At 43.4% G+C, this 19,131-nt stretch overlaps 2 protein-coding genes across 3 annotated transcripts; one reads left to right on the forward strand and one right to left on the reverse strand.

Annotated features, from left to right (window-relative positions):
- The first annotated feature begins 96 nt into the window (after positions 1–96).
- On the forward strand, positions 97–7,409 carry LOC123443127 (ABC transporter D family member 2, chloroplastic). 2 transcript variants are annotated; one of them, XM_045119400.1, is made up of 10 exons: positions 97–622; positions 1,380–1,566; positions 1,891–1,958; positions 2,465–2,791; positions 2,903–3,067; positions 4,647–4,875; positions 4,962–5,206; positions 5,299–5,620; positions 6,319–6,590; positions 6,755–7,409. In XM_045119400.1, exons 1-10 carry the CDS (start codon positions 365–367, stop codon positions 6,947–6,949), a joined length of 2,268 nt encoding a protein of 755 aa, XP_044975335.1. In that variant the 5' UTR covers positions 97–364; the 3' UTR covers positions 6,950–7,409. The 2 variants fall into 2 exon arrangements, with proteins under 2 accessions (XP_044975335.1, XP_044975336.1); XM_045119401.1 differs by lacking the exons at positions 6,319–6,590; positions 6,755–7,409 and adding an exon at positions 6,192–6,312.
- Positions 7,410–10,660: 3,251 nt separating this feature from the next.
- On the reverse strand, positions 10,661–14,401 carry LOC123443129 (protein HEADING DATE 3A-like). Its single transcript, XM_045119402.1, has 4 exons — positions 13,775–14,401; positions 13,643–13,704; positions 11,227–11,267; positions 10,661–11,131 (listed from the first exon to the last, which is right to left on the reverse strand). The coding sequence occupies exons 1-4, from the start codon at positions 13,982–13,984 to the stop codon at positions 10,908–10,910; spliced, it is 537 nt and encodes a 178-aa protein (XP_044975337.1). The 5' UTR covers positions 13,985–14,401; the 3' UTR covers positions 10,661–10,907.
- Between the last annotated feature and the right edge of the window lie 4,730 nt (positions 14,402–19,131).

Here is a 19,131-nt window from a genome sequence, read left to right on the forward strand (position 1 = left end):
GTGTTCCGTCGTGTACGTGCTGTTTCTGTTTTCATTTTCAGAAGATAGGATACGTGTGGTGCTGCTGCTTGTTACCACCACCTCCACGCCATGTCGTCGTCCTCCAGGAGACGGGCATGCTCGTTCGGGTGGCTGCAGCTGGGCCACTATCCTCGGGTGGCCAGGATGTCAGCGACCCGTCCGCCTCCCGCGGGTGGATTCCAAGCAGCGTGAACCGTAACGTCTCTGCTGCTCCGCCAGTACCGCCTCCCACGCCCGCCGCCGTGGTCCACGGCGCTCGCCATTACTCGCTTGCCACGACGAGCACGAGCATCTCCTCTGACGTGGGGGAGAAACGATTTAAAAAAAAAGGTGGGCGAGGAAGATGCACTTACTCGTCCTGCCCACATGCTGCTGCTTCCCCACCACTTGGCCTGCTCCGCAACCACCACCATCGCTTCCGCGGCCGCTGTCTCGCGGCCTCGGCCACTCCGCGTCGCCGCGCTTCGGCATGCCCTTCCGCCGGTCCTTGGCGCCCCCCGCCATGCGCCGCCGCGGGCGACGGAGGGCGGCGGCCGCCGCCGCCGCCGCAGGAGAGGCCTCCAGCGACTCCCCTGGTCCTCCTCCAGGAGGCGAGGACAAGGTGATTATGGTGGTCTTCTCTGCTCGGTGCTCCGCTTTGAGCTTAGTAACCAGCACTATGTTTTTACTCTTCCTACTTTTCCTTGTGGGCTTTAGGTCTGTGTTGCAACTGGCTTCTACTCCCTCTCTTCTTAAATACTCCTATAAGTCGTTTTTAGAGATAACACTATTGGACTATGTATGGATGTAAAGTATATAGACATATTTTAGAGTGTAGATTTACTTATTTTGTTTCGTATTTAGTCGCCTATTGAAGTGTCTAAAAGGACTGTTAGCGTCCTGCCGCATTGTTAGATTTTGCAATGGACACACACTCCTCGTGGTGCGATCTGCAACCACGGGTTTGCAGTTCAGGTTCAGCATACATAATACTCCCTCACTCCGTTCCATAATTCTTGTCGTGATTTTAGAGTATTGTTTAGGCGTGCATAAGCAAAATGCCAGCCTGTCTGCTTTGCTATTGCGATGTCGCTGCAATGTGCTTCAATAAGGCTGATTTTGTACGGTCAAACTGACAGTATAGGATTAAGGATCGTTGTTCTTGAATGCAATTCCACATCGCGCTATTAGCTGCAGTTGCTGGATCTAGAGTTGCTTTGAGCCAGCCTCCTGTGTTCAACATTCTATACCTGCAGCGAATGACATTTTGGACGTTGTGCATGTCACTCTGCAAATGTCGGCGCCTCTTGTGCTAGTTGCTGGTTTGTTGTTTATTGGGTTGCTAATGAATGCACATTTCCTTCATCTCATGCTGATAGAGAGCTGGCACAGACCTCAAAACTCTAGCTAGAAGATTTTGGAAAGTTGCCGCGCCTTACTGGTGGTCAGAGGATAAGGTCCAAGCAAGGCTGCAGCTTGCTGGTGTATTTGCTCTCACGCTGGCGACTACAGGGATCAGTGTTGGATTCAACTTTCTGGGCCGTGATTTCTACAACGCCCTTGCTGGTATGTTTCGCCTTCTGTTAAAACTGTTATGAACTGGTAGATTGAATGTTAGTGCTCTGAAGAAATACACACACATAATTGCTAGTGCACGTGATTAAGATAGAGGGTAGGAGAGGGAGCGATTAACACTTTTTCCTACTAAAGAGGACATACCTCAGTTGAATCTTTGGATGTCATCTGCAATGTCCAAGTAGACAAGAAGTAATTTTTCAGCCTTTTCAGTTATGGGTGTAACTGAAGGTGTCATGTCATATAATTCAAAGTGGACGTACTTCATCTTATGTTTTTACTGGCTAACACATATTTAGTGGTGTCTCTTTGAAGACAAGGATCAGGAACAATTTACCAAGCAACTGCTGTACTACTTGGGAGGTTTCGCTGTAGGAGTTCCGGTGAGCATATTGCTGCCCTTTTGTAGGTATTGCTCTTCAAGCTGCTATTTGCAGCACCTTGACATGAATAGACTGAATAGTGATAATATTGGATGATGTTACCTTATGAGTAATCTTTTCTCCATCAGTGCACTATCCTGTTTAACAATCAATGACTAGTATTTACAGAGGGAATATAGCTGCGGTTTTCTGTGTTAAGTATCAGTGGTTTGTATATCATGATAGGTATCCTTTCCAGGGTTGTCTAGATCCACAATGTTCTGTTTAAGAGACTCTAGCTAAATATATTGTTGATGTTTTACCTGAAATCTACCTGGTTATCTCTTCTATTTAGCAAAAGGTCCCGGACTCCCGGTAAAAGTACTACACAATTTCACAATTGAACATTTGATCTCTTAGGAACTGTATTCGCTACTTTGCTTCTCATGTTGCAGATTCACCAAATAGTGTACCTCTTAATAGACTTATGTTCTGATTTGCAACCTCCTGCTTGCACTGCTATACAGTTCTTTGTCTTGAGGGACTATGCAAGAGAAACCCTCTCTTTAAGATGGCGATCATGGATGACAAGTTATTACATGAAGCGCTACTTTAAGAACAGAACATTCTACAAGATTCAGTCTCAATCACTAATAGATAATCCAGACCAGCGGATCAATGATGATCTAAGTGCATTTACTGGAACTGCGCTTGCGTTTTCCCTGACACTTCTCAACGCTGTCGTGGATTTGGTATCATTCAGTAATATCCTTTATGGAATCTATCCACCATTATTCGTTGTTCTTATCGTTTATTCTCTTGGAGGGACCGCTATTAGTGTCTTCCTTGGTAAGGTAAGGCTTTTACCAGTGTTATTTATCTATAACTTGAATCAAAATAGATATAATTGTTCACATTCTTTCGTTATTCATGTAACTAATAGTTGGTCATGCTTGTGTTGACAGAGTTTGGTCAACTTGAACTTCATGCAAGAAAAGAAAGAAGCTGATTTCCGTTACGGGCTTGTCCGTGTTAGAGAAAATGCTGAATCAATTGCCTTTTATGGTGGTGAGGAAAATGAATTGCAACTTCTGTTGGATCGGTTCAGGAGGGCTTACCAAAACCTAACTGTAAGCATTGCTTGTATAGCCTGTCTATGGCATTATATTCCCTTTTGTTTTGCTCCACTTTCCTTGTTCCGACATTTTGAAAGCCACCATTGGGTCATTTATCAGTAGGTAAGCCTGCTAAGTAGCTGCAAAGAGTGTATATTTTTGCATCGGAAGAAACACTGAGAAGGCGCAGAAGATAGAACGCCACAGGTGATTATGACCCAAAACATGACCAAAAGGCTAACAACCAACTATGAAAACTGCAGCCTGAATCTGCCACAAAGCCACGCAAAAGAGCCTGAGCCAAAATTCTGACCAGGAGTATAGTAGGTGGTTGTGCGCGCCATTCGCTTAGTGCCAACTAACTTCCAGATCTCTGCTTCGTCCAAGATCTGCTCCACCAACACGTTGCGGTGTCGCCGTAATCTCCTCAGCGTCAGCAAGATCGGCGAGTGAAATAAAATGTCATCATAGCTAAAAAAGCATGTTGAATGCCTAGAACTTTGTCTCTCTGGATGTGGTATTACATAGGTCACATTTCACATTAATATGCTGCTTTATACGTTTACAGTAAATTTATCAATACTACATTTTCTTATCACGCTGTAGTAAAATTTTGGTATTACATACACAGTCATAATGTTCTACTGCCACTGTACTAAAATATACTGCACCTAGTAACCACGTCCTTTTTTGTAGTTTTCTTTGTTGGGGGTTATTTGTGCAAAAGAGCGGGGCCAGGTGTCCTTCAGTGTTTCTTAGGTGTGTGTACATCTTGTAACCTATACTTTGACAAGAATGGAACACATATACTTCTGAAAAAAGTATCCAAACTAAGATGATTTTCGGACCCCTGAACAAAGTGCTTTTATATTTATACCCTCGTGAGGGAATTCACTACCATTCTTGAAAACAGGCACCCTGCATCAGCTTTGCTCTCTATATACTTTTATGTCCAACTAGAAAATTATGATGCAATTTATATTTGCGAATGGTCTAATGTTTGACTTTGTTTGTTATCAAAGTTCAAAAAAGGGCTAGGAGTTAATAATGCGTTTGGCCACCTACTTACGTTTTTCTAGCTTAGGTCTGATTATGCAAAATTAAGCGTAATTAGGCGTTTGTACTGTCGCATGAAGCAATAAGCTAGATGGCCTGGTCTAGCCCATTAAACCACAAGCACATCTTCCAATTCTCCTATTGAAGCTTTCGTATGGTGCACAGTCGACAGAAAATCTAGGTTTCCTCCTCACGCCACCTCTCCCCCTCATCCTCTCTCCCTTGCTCTTCCTCCTTACCTTGCTTACACCGATAGGAAATAGCTAGTGAAGCACGATATCTTGCCGGAATCAGTCGATTTGTCATCGGAGTGGATGAATCCACGGAGGGGAGGTCAATCCTCATCGGGGAGATTGATTTCTTTCTTTAGAAACATGATTCCTTGTCGGGAACGCTGATTTCTTGTCGGAGGACCTCACCGGCTGCTTTTTTGAGCGCCTAGGGACAAAACGAGGCGCTATGCCAACACCTAGAGCTTAAGCGTGCCTAGGCGAGCGCCTAATAGCGCCTTTTTGAACTATGTTTGTTATCTTTGCAGGAATTACTGATAGCATCCCGGAATCTGGAGTTCTTCACCAATGGTTACCGATATTTAATTCAAATCCTGCCAGCTGCAGTTGTTGCTCCAATGTTCTTTGCAGGAAAAATCGAGTTTGGAGTAATAAACCAATCAGTGTCTGCTTTCAATCACATCCTCAGTGATTTTTCTCTCATTGTTTTTCAGTTTCAGTCAATTAGTGCATTCTCAGCTGTCATTGATCGTTTAGGTAACCCCCCCCCCCCCCCCCCCCGCTCTCTCTCTGTACTACTTGCTAAGGTACCTAAGTTAACCTAATCAAACTTTAAACCACAGGTGAATTTGATGATCTATTGGGTGAAAATGAGTCTTCTCTATTACCCGGACGTGATAGCATTGATGGGATCAACATTTCTTTCAAGAGCGTCAGTCCTTCTGTTCTTAGTTCTAATGGATCACAAATGCAATCTGAGCCAGGCATAGTTCTTGAGATTTGTGATTTGACATTGTTAACACCAAGGGGCGGAAACATTCTTATTACTGACTTCAATATGGAATTAAAAGACAAGGACCATCTACTGGTATTTCATGTCTTATATCTAGTTGCACAATCAGCAACACAAATAGTACTGGTGACATCAGACTGATATGGTGTTCTCATTTTTACTTTTAGGTGATGGGACCCAGCGGCTGTGGGAAGACCTCGTTGCTGCGTGCTTTGGCTGGCCTTTGGACTAGTGGCACTGGGAATATCATATACCATGCCAAAGATTCTAGGCAGCTTCAGACAGCAAATTTAGGTTCTAATGAGCCATCCATCATAAAGCCAGAGGGTGAAGAACTATTACAAAGTTCCAAGCAGAGAAGAGATAATGGCATATTTTTTGTCCCACAAAGACCATATATGGTTTTGGGCACTCTTCGGCAGCAATTGCTCTATCCTACATGGACTGCAAATATACATCAGTCACCAACTAATGATGCTCAAAGCAAAGGTAATTTGTTTCATGGGGAGGTATTGAGTACAAAATATCATCTAGGTGCAAACTACATCAGTTTGGACGTTGAGTCAACATGGAAATTCTCCACGAACTGTGTAACGGTAATCCAAAAATAACTAACACATGAAAGATCAAGTTCAAATTTAATTTTGTTAGTACAAGAAGAGAAATGTGTTCATGTACTAAAAGAAGGAAGAGGTGAAAACATTATTGCTCATATCGTAAACCATTTCTGTGTTTTGTTTCTTGTGACGGAGATGGTCCGGTTGGGTGGCTTTTTTTCTTCTCTCTCCTGTCTGGACAGTGACTGGGCTGTCTGATTAGACGTTGAGGGGTCCGGTTGTAAGCCTAAATGAGAAATATTATGGCGTTTAAACTAACATAATTCTAGGCATTTGGAAAAAGTTCTAGGGGTAGTACCACGGGATGGTTCTGAAATTTAGCATGTTCATTTCAGTGTTAATGCAGAATGATTCCATCTAACAGAAGTAAAATGCAAAAATTCTAGCGGCTACTTGTATTTTCCTTCTTCTAATCTTGTAGTTGCGTCATTCTGTTCTGACAGTGACGCAGGAGTACTACAGCTGTTTGAATTTTGTTGTCAGATGCGGGACGAACCTATGATCATCTGTGGATTCTGAAACATTCATGTGCGACTGACCTAAAGTTGTGCTATTTTGTATGAATACCAGCTCCTCTTTCCTTTCTATCTGAAGCCTCCATGTCAGATGGAGTTGGTGCCAAGCCTGAGATGCCCTCAACTGATGAACTGATCAGAGTACTTGAGGTTGTTAGGCTGGGCTACATACTGCCACGTTTCAATGGCATGGATTCTGTCCATGATTGGGCCAGTGTTCTTTCGCTAGGGGAGCAACAGCGTCTTGCATTTGCTCGTTTGTTACTCGCAAAACCAACTCTGGTCCTACTGGACGAGTCCACAAGTGCACTAGATGATACAAATGAGGTAACAACCCATATACTGCTATTGCGCCTATCTTTACCCTTACGAGCTGCTTCCTACAACAAATTGCGAAGAAGGCTAATTCTGGAATTATCATCTATATATTTACTGAATTGCACAAATAGTTATACTTTGAGACCATTTTAACTATTTCTCCTCCGGCACAGGTTCATCTATACAGTCAGATTGAAGCTGCAGGGATTACATATATAAGTGTCGGTCACCGGAAAACACTTCACAGGTTCCACAACAAGGTTTTGTACATTTCAAAGTCCAACTCGGCAACTGGCAGCCTTCGTAATTGGGAGTTGAAGCCCACAGACCAGAAATCAATTGAAGAATCATCCCCATTCGCTTCATAAGAACTTCAGCATGCGAACCAGTTTAGGCCCCTTTCTCATTTTTCTATCCCACATTTAACCCACTATGGTAAATATTGATGCCCTACCAAGGATTCCATGTGCATAAGTTCGTTGTTACTACTTACAAACTGAAGCTGGACTGTTGGCGAGGTTGATCTTACAGTTCGACTGACAAGATTGTGGCACTGCTACTAACCAACCTGATAGCAGGATACATTCTAGGACCTGGGAAAATCTCACCTCTTTGTTTATGTTTATGCTTCATGGTTTAGAATGAACTATAGCATATGCTTCATGATTTTCTCTGTTGATTTATATCATGCTTGACGGTTGTGAAAATCTTCCCATTTTTGATTTATTTTGTCGTTCTGTCGTCTATGTTCTAGCAATTGTAAGGAATCTCAGCTCTATAGAGTGATTGAGATCACGAGGAACAGTTTTGGGTATTGATTTTTAGCAACTGTCGCGTGACAAAATCTTCTGGTGAAGATTGAAGAGCATTTCCTCTTTCTTGTATTCTCCAAGCAAGGAAAATTCACCAATGGTCAATAGAAACTGGTCTGTCTATTCTCCAAGCAAGGAAAATTCACCAATAGTCAATAGAAACTGTAATCTTGATATTACAGTTTCACATACATATTACCATTGTATTTGTGCATTTAAGTATTCTAGAAATCGCACGAGGCGATCAAGGGAGGCGACGAGGGTTCCCTTGCGCGCCGCCAGCGACGCCTCCGGTTCCCTCTCTCTTCGTTGGCCGCTCCGGCGGTGGGAGGGAGGGGGAACCTCGGGTCTGTTCGCTAGGTGGGTGTGTGTGGTACGGTTAGGGTGGAGGGAGACGCCGTCGAGGCCGTTGCGGTGGTGTCGCGTCGGAATAAGTTTCTCCGGGCTTCGTTCATGGTCAGGCGAGCCTTTGCCTTCGTCTAGGAGCCAGCGGGGTTGGGGATCCCCGGATCTCGTCAAGGTCGCGGGCTATGGTGGCTGGAGGTCCATTGGTACTGGCCGTTTGGGTCCTCAGATGGACGATGGATGCAGGGAGACGAAGACCCTTATTCTTCCTTGTTGGTATGATTTGTTGCTGCTGTTCTTCTCCTTCCTCAGCGCTGGTGCTGGTGGGAGATCATGCTTTGTCCGGGCCGATGGCCCGGCCGCGGTGCTGGACCGGTCGGATGACTCGAGTTCTCTTCTTTCCGGAAGGGACACTTTTCACGGTACTCAAAGCCAAAGATGGCGACGACTGTTGCAGGTGTGTTGGATTGATGTCCATGCCCTTTCAGCGCTGGTGTCAAGTAAGGAGGAAACAATGTGGCGGCAATTGTACCATGGTCGAAGATGATGACATGCTTGCGACTGGTTGTAGATCCTTCTGCTGCAGGGGTCTTCTCTCAAGATTCAGAGATGATGACACAAGGCTCCGGAGATCCTCTTGTTATGGTTGTCTTAGGTACTCTAGGTGTTCAAGGTCCTCCGTGTTTGCGTTTTAGTGTGTTTGTAAGGGTCAACTTCACTGTACTTGATATGAATGAAAAAACTCTCAAAAAAAAGTATTCTAGAAATCCCGTAGATGTATACCTGCCGTAATATGCAAAAAAATTCTAGCAAATATCTTAACATGTTTACTGTGCATAATATGACCTAACATTGCTTTACTCAGAAAAGATGTATACACACTTTTCCTAATTCTTTTCATGCACATATGACCATGCATTTGTATTTTTTTGCTAGCACCCATATTGAAAAAAATATTTTACAGCTCTTCCTCGTTTTGTAGATAACTTCTGAAAATGTTAACTGTATATGCAATAGGCGTACATAATTTTAAAATATGTGGAGACATTATAAAATATTAAATATGCATTACGATTAAAGGAATGTCAAAATAAAAAATTCACATGTTTTAAATATGGGTTTAAAGTTGCGAAAGAGCAAAGCGAAGTAGATTTGGTGGTGGCTGGGGTCGAGCAGGCCCCTTATGCATCTTGAATAGTAGCATAACTGCACAAGCATAGTTTTGCTAATATTTGTTCTCTGCTTCCAATAACACAAATGATACATAAATGTGGGTCGGATGCTATTTATTTGTGAAGGAATATGTGAGTTGTTTCTACAAGAACGTTTTACATCATATGTTTAGAGTTCTTTTGTTGCTGAGAAAAGGCCAAAGGCCATATATTAAAGCGGACCAATCCGTACAAGGCCATCCTTACATAAACTGGAAATTATGTACATGTCCTTGGGGGAAATTGATGTGGTCTTTCTCTTGCACTCGCCGGCGGCACGCTGTGAGCGAAGCTCGATGCTGTCTCTGGACCTCTGAAACACCATCGAAGCCACATAAATGTTGTTGACTTAGCAGCTGAAAAGTTTGCAGTCGGAGCCGAAATAGATTTGAAAAGACATATCGCCATCCAAGAGAACAAGATGATGAAAGGGTCGAGCAATTGCCTCTGATTCGGCTAGATAGATGGAGAGACACCTAACCACAGAAGCTCCCCGGCGATGTTGAAATTGGTCGAATGTCGTCGGTCGGAGAAGGAGCCATAGGACCAAGACATGAAGCGGGTGCACTCTGCCAAAAGACCCCTTCGAAGACCCCCTGCATAACACAAAGATACAAGCAGATCCACCATTCGAGACGGACAGTGACTAGATGATCTGTCGTCCTCCTCTTGGGTGGACCAGGAGTTGGGAAAACCTTATTCTTCATCTGGAGGATGCAACCATCACCACCACAGTGCCGTCGTGTCTCTAGAGAGGGAGAACGAGAAACTAGCGGTTAAAGAGTACAGAAAGCTTTGATCTACAACAAGAAACACGGAAACAAAAAAGAAAGAAAGAAAATGAGCAAATTGATATTTGTATTCTCAGTTCTTGAGTAAACCCACTTCCTTTGTTGCAGTCGTGCCTCATGAACATTACCATAATGTTGCGAATATTTGTTATCAGCTTCTAGCAATATAAATGATAAATACATGTGTTTTCACAACCACCGAGTCATATTTTAAACACAATACAAACGCAAGCGTTCATATAAACACGCATACACCCATTTTTATGAATGCACACATGCACATCCTATCCGTATAGACATCTTCAAGAGACTGAGCTGTCATATCATCTTGAGATTTACGAAGTCATCGTAGACGCATCTTTGTCGACGGGAACGTCTTCTTTCATTGAACGCCCATCGCAGACAATCCTAAATAAATTCAGGAATAGTGCGAGCACTAGAACTTAAACACTGATGAATTGAGGATACCACTGTCCCTCTAACCATCCAACCACCGGTTGGTTCGCACCGTTGAGTAATATTTGAATGTCTTCCCTTGTCAAAGGAACATACGAGATGCAAGTTGTTGCTACAAGTACGTTTTACAAAGATGAGAAATAAATGCAAAATTATGTTTTTATTCATGGTTCTTAAGTATTGAAATCATGTATTGGATTCAACAAATACTTGTTTATTCTCCGTTATGTTGCCTCATTTCGATCGAAACAATGGTTACATAAAACTACTTGTGCTAAATACTAAACAGAAAGCCGTAGAAATAACCTGTTGCACTTCTTCAGACGTGAAAACAATATTGGGACCAGAAGAGACAGCCACCTTGTAAGAAAATTACTCTTGGTAGAGAGGAGGCGGGATGGGAAATGGACAATCTCAAGCACCCAAGAATACATTTCTAAAAAGTGTAAAGACAGTTCACATAGTAGATTACAACACATAGGTATTATTTCTTCGATATAGTACCGGCATCAGATCAAAAAATGTCGCACGCATAGTTACTTATTATTTCTTCAATATTACAATGTTTTCTCCATTTCGCCCCGTATAAACCACCCATACGACCTCATTATCATCATCATCATCATCATCATCATCATCATCATCTTCTTCTTCTTCTTCTTGTGTGGTCACATATACTAGTACTAGTATTATACTACAAGGAGTCGATCATCACATCCTTCTCCCGCCGGTTCCGGTCTCCCTCTGGCAGTTGAAGTAGACGGCGGCGACGGGCAGGCCGAGGTTGTAGAGCTCGGCAAAGTCGCGGGTGCTGAAGTTCTGCCGCCACCCCGGGGCGTACACCGTCTGTCGGCCGAGTTGCTGGAAGAGCAGGAACACCAGTCGGTGGATCCCGAGCACCGGCCGCGGGCCCTCGTAGCACACAACCTCGGTACCTAGATATGTATCCACACACACAAAAGTTTCATTAGATTAGGATTATATATAGTGAAGTGATTGAAAACATAAGATCAGGTTTCTTCTCCTGTACCAAAAGACACTCCTGTCGTGGCCGGGATGTCGGTGACCAGCCTGCATCGGTACATCACATTAATTTTGGCTCAGTGCATGCATAGGGGAACTGCATTTGCTTTGCTTAATTAGGCTGTCTGTAATGGAAGTATCATATGCAGTATCATGCATGCCAACTAAACAATTTCAATGAGATGACATAGAATTAAATGAAAAAAGGGTTGAGTATCATATCATGATACTATCATATTAAATGATGTGCTACTATATGTCTTGCATGACAATAAATGAACTACTCTATGATACTAACATATGATACTATGCATTACGAATGTGGTATCATAGACTAGTATCATATGCATGATACTAGTATATGATACTTTCCACTACAACCAGCCGTAGAAGAAGGAAGCAGATGACAAGTCTTGGGTGAAGTTTCCCATAAAAAAGTGAAGTTGATGATTAAGTGAAGTTTGTGCAACACATTCTGGCCTCAGGAAAACCTGAAGATTCTGTTGCGATTTGTGGTGACGTTTTTAGCTATAGAATAAGCCAACCGGGTATTTACACAATGGTTGTCATGCAGCCAGCATGGGTATGTAAAGAGGGATAAGCCATTTTTTGTGCTGCGCAAGTTTCATTTGGTTGGAAAATAAGTAGGCCAAAAGCCGAAAGCCAAAGCCGAAGTGCAAAATACTACTATAAGCCCGACGAAACACCCGAAAAAACTGAATAATGCACAAGATGTGCATTTATTAGCATGTTGGACCACATGTTAGTTTTTTTAGATAATCACTCAAAATTATTTTACTCGCTCCGTCGTAAAATAAGTGTCTTAAACCTAGTATAACTTTGTAATAAAGGTAGTACAAAGTTAAGACAGTTATTTTGGAACAGAGGAAATATTTCCTTCCATTTATGTACCGTTTCCTGATCACATACTTTCCTCGCTCACGTGCAATCTCAACTGTGCTATGACACCATGATAATATTTCATAAGAAATAATGTTAATGTCTTACTTCTTTATTTTGTTTGGCTTAATGTTGTAAGACCTCGTGAGGATTTCTCTTTCCTGTTTTGAAACTTGCAAAAGCGAAGGAGTTACTTTGTAGCGTTGTATGGTACATATAGTTCAAACTCAACACATTAAATACATCAAACCCGAAACGATGAATAAGAACACCCCCTCCCCTTAAATCTTTATCTAAATACATATTATCAAAATATAGGCAATTCCAACCTTTAATTTTTAGTTAATTTGTGTTCTTTGTTTGCTTTGCTTCGATGGAAGTTCTAGTAAACTTTTGCAATGAATTTGTAATATCGTTTATGGTGTAATTACCTTTGTTCTAGTGTAATTGTTGCATATGAACCTGTTTTTATTTTTAATGTAAGCAAGTATAAATCCATAACGTGATGATGCGAATTAGCAAAGATATAACTGTCCTGGCTATCTCAATTCGATTCTAATTGTACAATGCAAGCATCTTCCTTATTTCATATAGTATTTTGGTATGTCTTGATTTTTTGTTCTTTAAACTTTTGCTTAATATAATTTATGCATTAGAATAGTTGCGTGTGTGTGTGTGTGTGTGTGTGTGTGTGTGTGTGTGTGTTTCTGTATAAACTTTTCCACTCCTAAGTACATGCGCCTCCCATGCATATGCATGGGTCTAGATAATATGCTTTGATGTCCATATATGGGATAATGTAAGATATTTTCGAAGTTACTAATTAGTGAGATGATTTAAAGATAGACTTGAACTCTTTTATAGGTACATTAAATAGTTGCTTGATCATATTATTGGGCATCTAAATGTGCAGTCCCTGATGACTAAACCATGGAGATATGTGAATCTAGCACCATACACAAACAAGTGAGTACATAAGAAATTTATCTTATTTATTTACTTAGCGTATCATTTATTAGCCACTCTGCCCATAAAATCAAGAATCCTTTCCTTATTTGTTACTACTGTACTTTTATCTTTGGTTCTGAAATCAGCTAGAGTCCTAGCATGTACTCGGAGGTCAGGTGCGCAAGAGATTTGATAGAACTCAGGTGGTGAGTGGGCCATTCGCCCATACATGTCTTCACCACACCACGTGAGAGAGTGAGCTATCCGCCTATCCCTCGATCGGTAATCTCTTGCAAGTGTATTCAATGCGTTTTTTTTCTGGCTGAAAGATCCTATTTGGCCCCGTCAACTGTGTACAAATATCTGCGAGCGGCTGCGGCAATAAATCTGAATTTAGATTAGATTAGATTTAGAATACTACTACTACTACTACTCTGCTACTGCTAGGTCAGGGGCACGGCATGTTGGTGGGGATATTTCCAAGCAAGCAAGCAAGCTAGGGAAGTAGCCAAGTAGGAGGAGGGAGATGTTTTGTTTTGTTGGTCATATGGACATGGTGCATGCTCTGCTCTCACCAGTGCAAGTACTCCCTAAGGCTGGGGTCGCTGGGGCTTGGAGCATCCGGATCCACCATCACCTGCGCGCACCGCGGAGTAAGCAATTAACCAGAGCGACGTACGGACGTACGGCGGGGAAGTGGAACTGACCAGGGTGTAGAAGGTGCGCATGTCCGGGCCGCCGACCTCGACGCGCGGCTGGTCGGCGATGGCGGACGGCCGGAGCTCGCAGCCGTTGGCCACGTCCCTGGACGCGTAGCCGACCCGCAGCGCCACCCGCCGCACGAACGGGTCCACCACGTCGCCGATCACCCGCCCCACCACCAGCGGGTCCCCGCGCTGCATGCTGCTCCCCACCATCCTCTTCTGCTTGTCACCGCGGTGATCCTTCTCCGCCGCCGGCGAGCAGGTAGAGGCGGCGGTGTGTGATGAAATGAAGGCGTGGTTTTGTCTTGTCGAAGCTCGCTCCCGTTGTTGCTGCGGTTGTTGCACCAGGACGGCCTGACGTACTTATAGAGGAGGAGAGGAGAGGAGAGAGAGATCTCTGGGACTGGGCTAGCTCCTCCTCCAGCTCGACGGCTCTAGAGCGAGCTAGCTAGCTGCTGGAGCACGAGCACCTGCGGAGGTGTACCGCGTGCGTCAGGCTTTCCTAGATGGTTGCTGTCGACGGCCTGGGTGAGGAGAATCTATCCATCGGCCTCGGCCGGCCACCAACAAGTCCATTGATCTCTCTGTCTCTGGACCAGTTACTACTCCTGTGGCGTGGCGTGGCGATGGGGAAGAGTCGTGTTTGGGAAAGGGGGGGAGTGGGTGGGTCACTGGGTCAAATGGCCTATTGCCCGTCTAGGAAAGGAGGAGTGCGGTACGTACGTCGTCCGGCCAAGGAGAGAGGCGGAGAGCGAATATACAACAGTCTAGATCAGCTCCATGCTTTCTATGTGTTCCCTCCCTCGGACTAAATTCATTAGCTAGCTAGCTAGCTAGCTAGCACACGGTTAGGCTCTTAACCGCTAACTGTTTTATGTAGGTGGGAGCAGGGACAAAGCCAACATGCAAGCATAGGGGGGCAAGTTTGTTCATGAAGGAGACAAAATTCATATGAAGTAAAAAAAATAGATGATATTAAGTTTGTTTATGGTTAGGCTCTTAACCGCTACCTGTTTTATGTAGGTGGGAGCAGGGACAAAGCCAACATGCAAGCATAGGGGGGCAAGTTTGTTCATGGAGGAGACAAAATTCATATGAAGTAAAAAAAATAGATGATATTAAGTTTGTTTATGGTTAGGCTCTTAACCGCTACCTGTTTTATGTAGGTGGGAGCAGGGACAAAGCCAACATGCAAGCATAGGGGGGCAAGTTTGTTCATGGAGGAGACAAAATTCATATGAAGTAAAAAAAATAGATGATATTAAGTTTGTTTATGGTTAGGCTCTTAACCGCTACCTGTTTTATGTAGGTGGGAGCAGGGACAAAGCCAACATGCAAGCATAGGGGGGCAAGTTTGTTCATGGAGGAGACAAAATTCATATGAAGTAAAAAAAAATAGATGATATTAAGTTTGTTTATGGTTAGGCTCTTAACCGCTACCTGTTTTATGTAGGTGGGAGCAGGGACAAAGCCAACATGCAAGCATAGGGGGGCAAGTTTGTTCATGGAGGAGACAAAATTCATATGAAGTAAAAAAAAATAGATGATATTAAGTTTGTTTATGGTTAGGCTCTTAACCGCTACCTGTTTTATGTAGGTGGGAGCAGGGACAAAGCCAACATGCAAGCATAGGGGGGCAAGTTTGTTCATGGAGGAGACAAAATTCATATGAAGTAAAAAAAAATAGATGATATTAAGTTTGTTTATGGTTAGGCTCTTAACCGCTACCTGTTTTATGTAGGTGGGAGCAGGGACAAAGCCAACATGCAAGCATAGGGGGGCAAGTTTGTTCATGGAGGAGACAAAATTCATATGAAGTAAAAAAAAATAGATGATATTAAGTTTGTTTATGGTTAGGCTCTTAACCGCTACCTGTTTTATTTTATGTAGGTGGGAGGAAAGGATTTGAGGGGAGGAGTTTCTTTGTAAAATTAGATGATATCAAGTAGCATCCCCTTCGATGCATATTACCTGTGGCTCAAACAGATGTATCCAGACGTATTTCGATGCCAGATACATCTGTTTGAAACGACGGATAATATGGGTAGAAGGAAGTAAGTTTATTTTTTTACAAAGGGATACAAACTTATCACAGTTTAAATTTTGAGTGGGGTAATAACCCAGCCCTCTCGGCTCTGGGCAGTTTTTTGGCGTGTCCTTCTGTACTCCTCATTCTTGACACAAGAGTTTTCTTAAATTTATGAAAATGGTCTCATTTTGGACTTTGTTTGGCTGCTGGTTTGTCCACGGGATCTGAGAACCACTCGATGGGGGCGACCTCATCGGCTCTTGAGTTGGCGCCCTTTGCTCACTTGCTGCTCCGTCGTCAAAGCTCATCGTCCTCGTTCGTTCATGATGTTGTATGTTTAGAACCTCTAGAAACACATGAATGTTGTCGTCTTCTATGAGGCGACCCCCCTTGACTGTTCAACTTAGGAAGTTGTGCAAAGATGATGTCGTCCTATGACGAGCCAGATTCCCGCGTGATCAATGCCACGATGGAAATGATTGGGTAGCGTGCTTCTCAGTGAGGAGAGAATGATCGACCTCCCCCCTCCCCCCCCCCCCATCATCCCCACCTCTTTTTGTATCCATTTGGTGTAAATCTCTTTGTGTTCCCCCTCAGGTGAGGAATCTCTTCCCCCGGTGATTTAAGAAAAATGTTTAACATGCGATATCGAGTAAGAGATAAGGTATAGACGATTATTGTAGGGAAGAGGGACCATGTGCAAAATTTAGGGATATCAAGAATGGGTTTGGCTCTGTGATGAATTGTGATAATCCAACTTTCCATCCAATTTTTGCCTATTTGTTTTCCATTTGGTTACCCTATTGTTTTTCTCTACTTTCTTGGCTATGTTTCAACACCAAATTGCAAAATAGGTTCTAAAAGGCATTTGATTGTTTAGGAAGACAATGGTTTAGCACAACTCTGTTTAACAAGGCATGCCCAACATTTCTTGTTGAAACCATGTGGTGTTTACATCATGATATGCATTGCCAATCCAATTTGAAAACCTATCATAAACTAGTTTGAACATCAATATATAATGAAGGGATTGAGTAGGGAGCGGCGCCACATATGTGCTCTCCCATGCGGCGACTCCTTAAACGACCGACTTGGCCCGATTCTCTTTGATGTTTGAAATTCAAAAAGTTTTATCTACAAAACCGTTAATTCAATCGATGATCCGTTTTACCATTGACTTTCTCGCGACGAGTTCTTCGAAACTAGATCCCATGTCGATATGTTTTGTCAACTACTTTTTTCGGTTCATACTTGCCACATTTTTTGACCCACTCGTCATATTATTAACCACTTACTTGTCTAAGAAAAATAACTTGATTGACACTTCTTAATGTTGTTTTGTACAAAGCCTTGCAGCAGTTTTTATTATGCATGATATAAAAAAGCATGTAATAGGTTGTGTTTGCCAATTTAAATATGCTAACTTGCCGTATTTACATACAACTTTGCTAGAAAACTATTTTGTGTGCTTGTTAGTTTAACTAGGACAAGTTGTCATATTTACAAACGATGACCAAAAAAGATTTCTTGTGGTCATCGGTTTTAAATACGTAGAGTTGTCATATTTTCGCGCGTAATCGTCTATAAAAAGTTGTTTGTGTTTGCTAGTTTGATTATGTCGAGATATCATATTTATATGTAATTTTTGAAAATATGGCGATTAAGTTATTTTTTATCAAACAAGTAAGTACTTGTTAATATGACAAGTAAGTACAACAAATGTGGTAAGTACGAGTAAAAAAAAAGTTGTCGAAACATGTCGACATGGATCTAGTTTTAAAGATTTCGTCGAAACAAAGTCAACGACGAAAATGGATCATCGATCGAATTAATGGTTTAAGAGATAATTTTTTTAAAAATTTCGGTCATTTAAAAATGAATCATTACATGCATGTATGCATGACTAAGAGAACACAACGAATCGCTTGCGCAGCCGCATGATAATGACGAGATGCGGTGCTGTTAGTTATATTTTCTCTATAATGAAACCCCGGTCGCTTCTACATAGGCCCATGTTTAGATTGGATATTAGAGTGACGGTTAGACATGACGTTTGAGACCCGTTTAAGATACCCGTTAGAGTCTTTTTTTTAATGATCGGTTAGTGATCAGTGGGCATGTACGAGCATTTGAGACGGATTTGATGATCTTACACTGTTTCATGAGGCCTCCCGTTTCATGGTGCTCGGATCGCAAAGGGAAGGCATGAACATGAACTCCTGTTCCTGCACTAGATTTTTTACCCTGTGACCGCGACTGTGACCAACCACACAAAGCGGGCCTATCTCCAATCTTGGCATGTCGTCATATAATCCTACGTGCGCGATGGAACTAGATGGAGGAGCGAAAAGAAAGAAAGGAGGGCGACTTTTCCTGCTGTCTTTCTATCCGGCGCAACGACGACGAGACGGTCAAATGGACGGATCGGCGGTGCAGTGGCATTGGCCAGTGGCGGAGGAGGACGGCGCGTCCCTGTGAACTCAAGCCCCATCGCTTGCCTAGCTGGGCGCGTCCTTTTTGTCACCCGCCCGCACGTTGCTCTCGCTCTCAGTCCCCATCAGCGCCCGGCCCGGCTAGTCTGTCGAGTTCCCATTGGCTCGCGCAGAGACTTTCAGTCGCCCCCGGATTTATTACCCCGTCCCGAGCCTCGGATTTGGGCCGCGGGACGCCCGGGACGTCGACACCTCGACAGTCGCTAATGATTTACCCGCGGTGAAAGATCCGTCGACGTGTCGAGTTCCCTGCGGCCGGCGGTTGCGTTGTCTGCCGCCGTGACATGCGCTTGTCATCCCGAGCCTAGTGCTGTTTTATGCCAACTCTAATCCAACCCCAAATCGTCCGTTCCGTTAGTTTACAACAACTCCAACGGATCGATCTTAGAGCAAATCCAACGGAGCGGTTCGTTTCGTCCGTCACCGTTCGTTTAAATCCGCGCGGATAAAAATAATGACCCAACACACATATCCATTGTCAAAACGTGTCCATTTCACGTCCGCGCCAACCCATTTCTGGTTGAAATTTGGGATTGAAATGCGTCGGCGCGGACGTGCGTGTCCTCCCGGTGTCCGTATGAGGCCGACCTGACCTACTTGTCATACAGCCACCCACCCACTTCTGCCTGCTTATTTAATTCACTGGCCCACACCACCCACCTCTCTTCTATTATTTTAATACCACAGTGCCGCTGCCCACTTACTTTTCATTGAGTGCATGTGCCCATTAAAAACAGACATGGATAGACCGAAACACGACCCAAACGGACAAAAAGAGGACAAAAACACTGTCCGTTTGGGTCGCCCCGTTGGAGTTGTTCTAAACGGACGCACACTTT

The sequence above is a fragment of the Hordeum vulgare genome, chromosome 3H (genome assembly GCF_904849725.1).
Source record: "Hordeum vulgare subsp. vulgare chromosome 3H, MorexV3_pseudomolecules_assembly, whole genome shotgun sequence".
NCBI lineage: Eukaryota > Viridiplantae > Streptophyta > Magnoliopsida > Poales > Poaceae > Hordeum > Hordeum vulgare.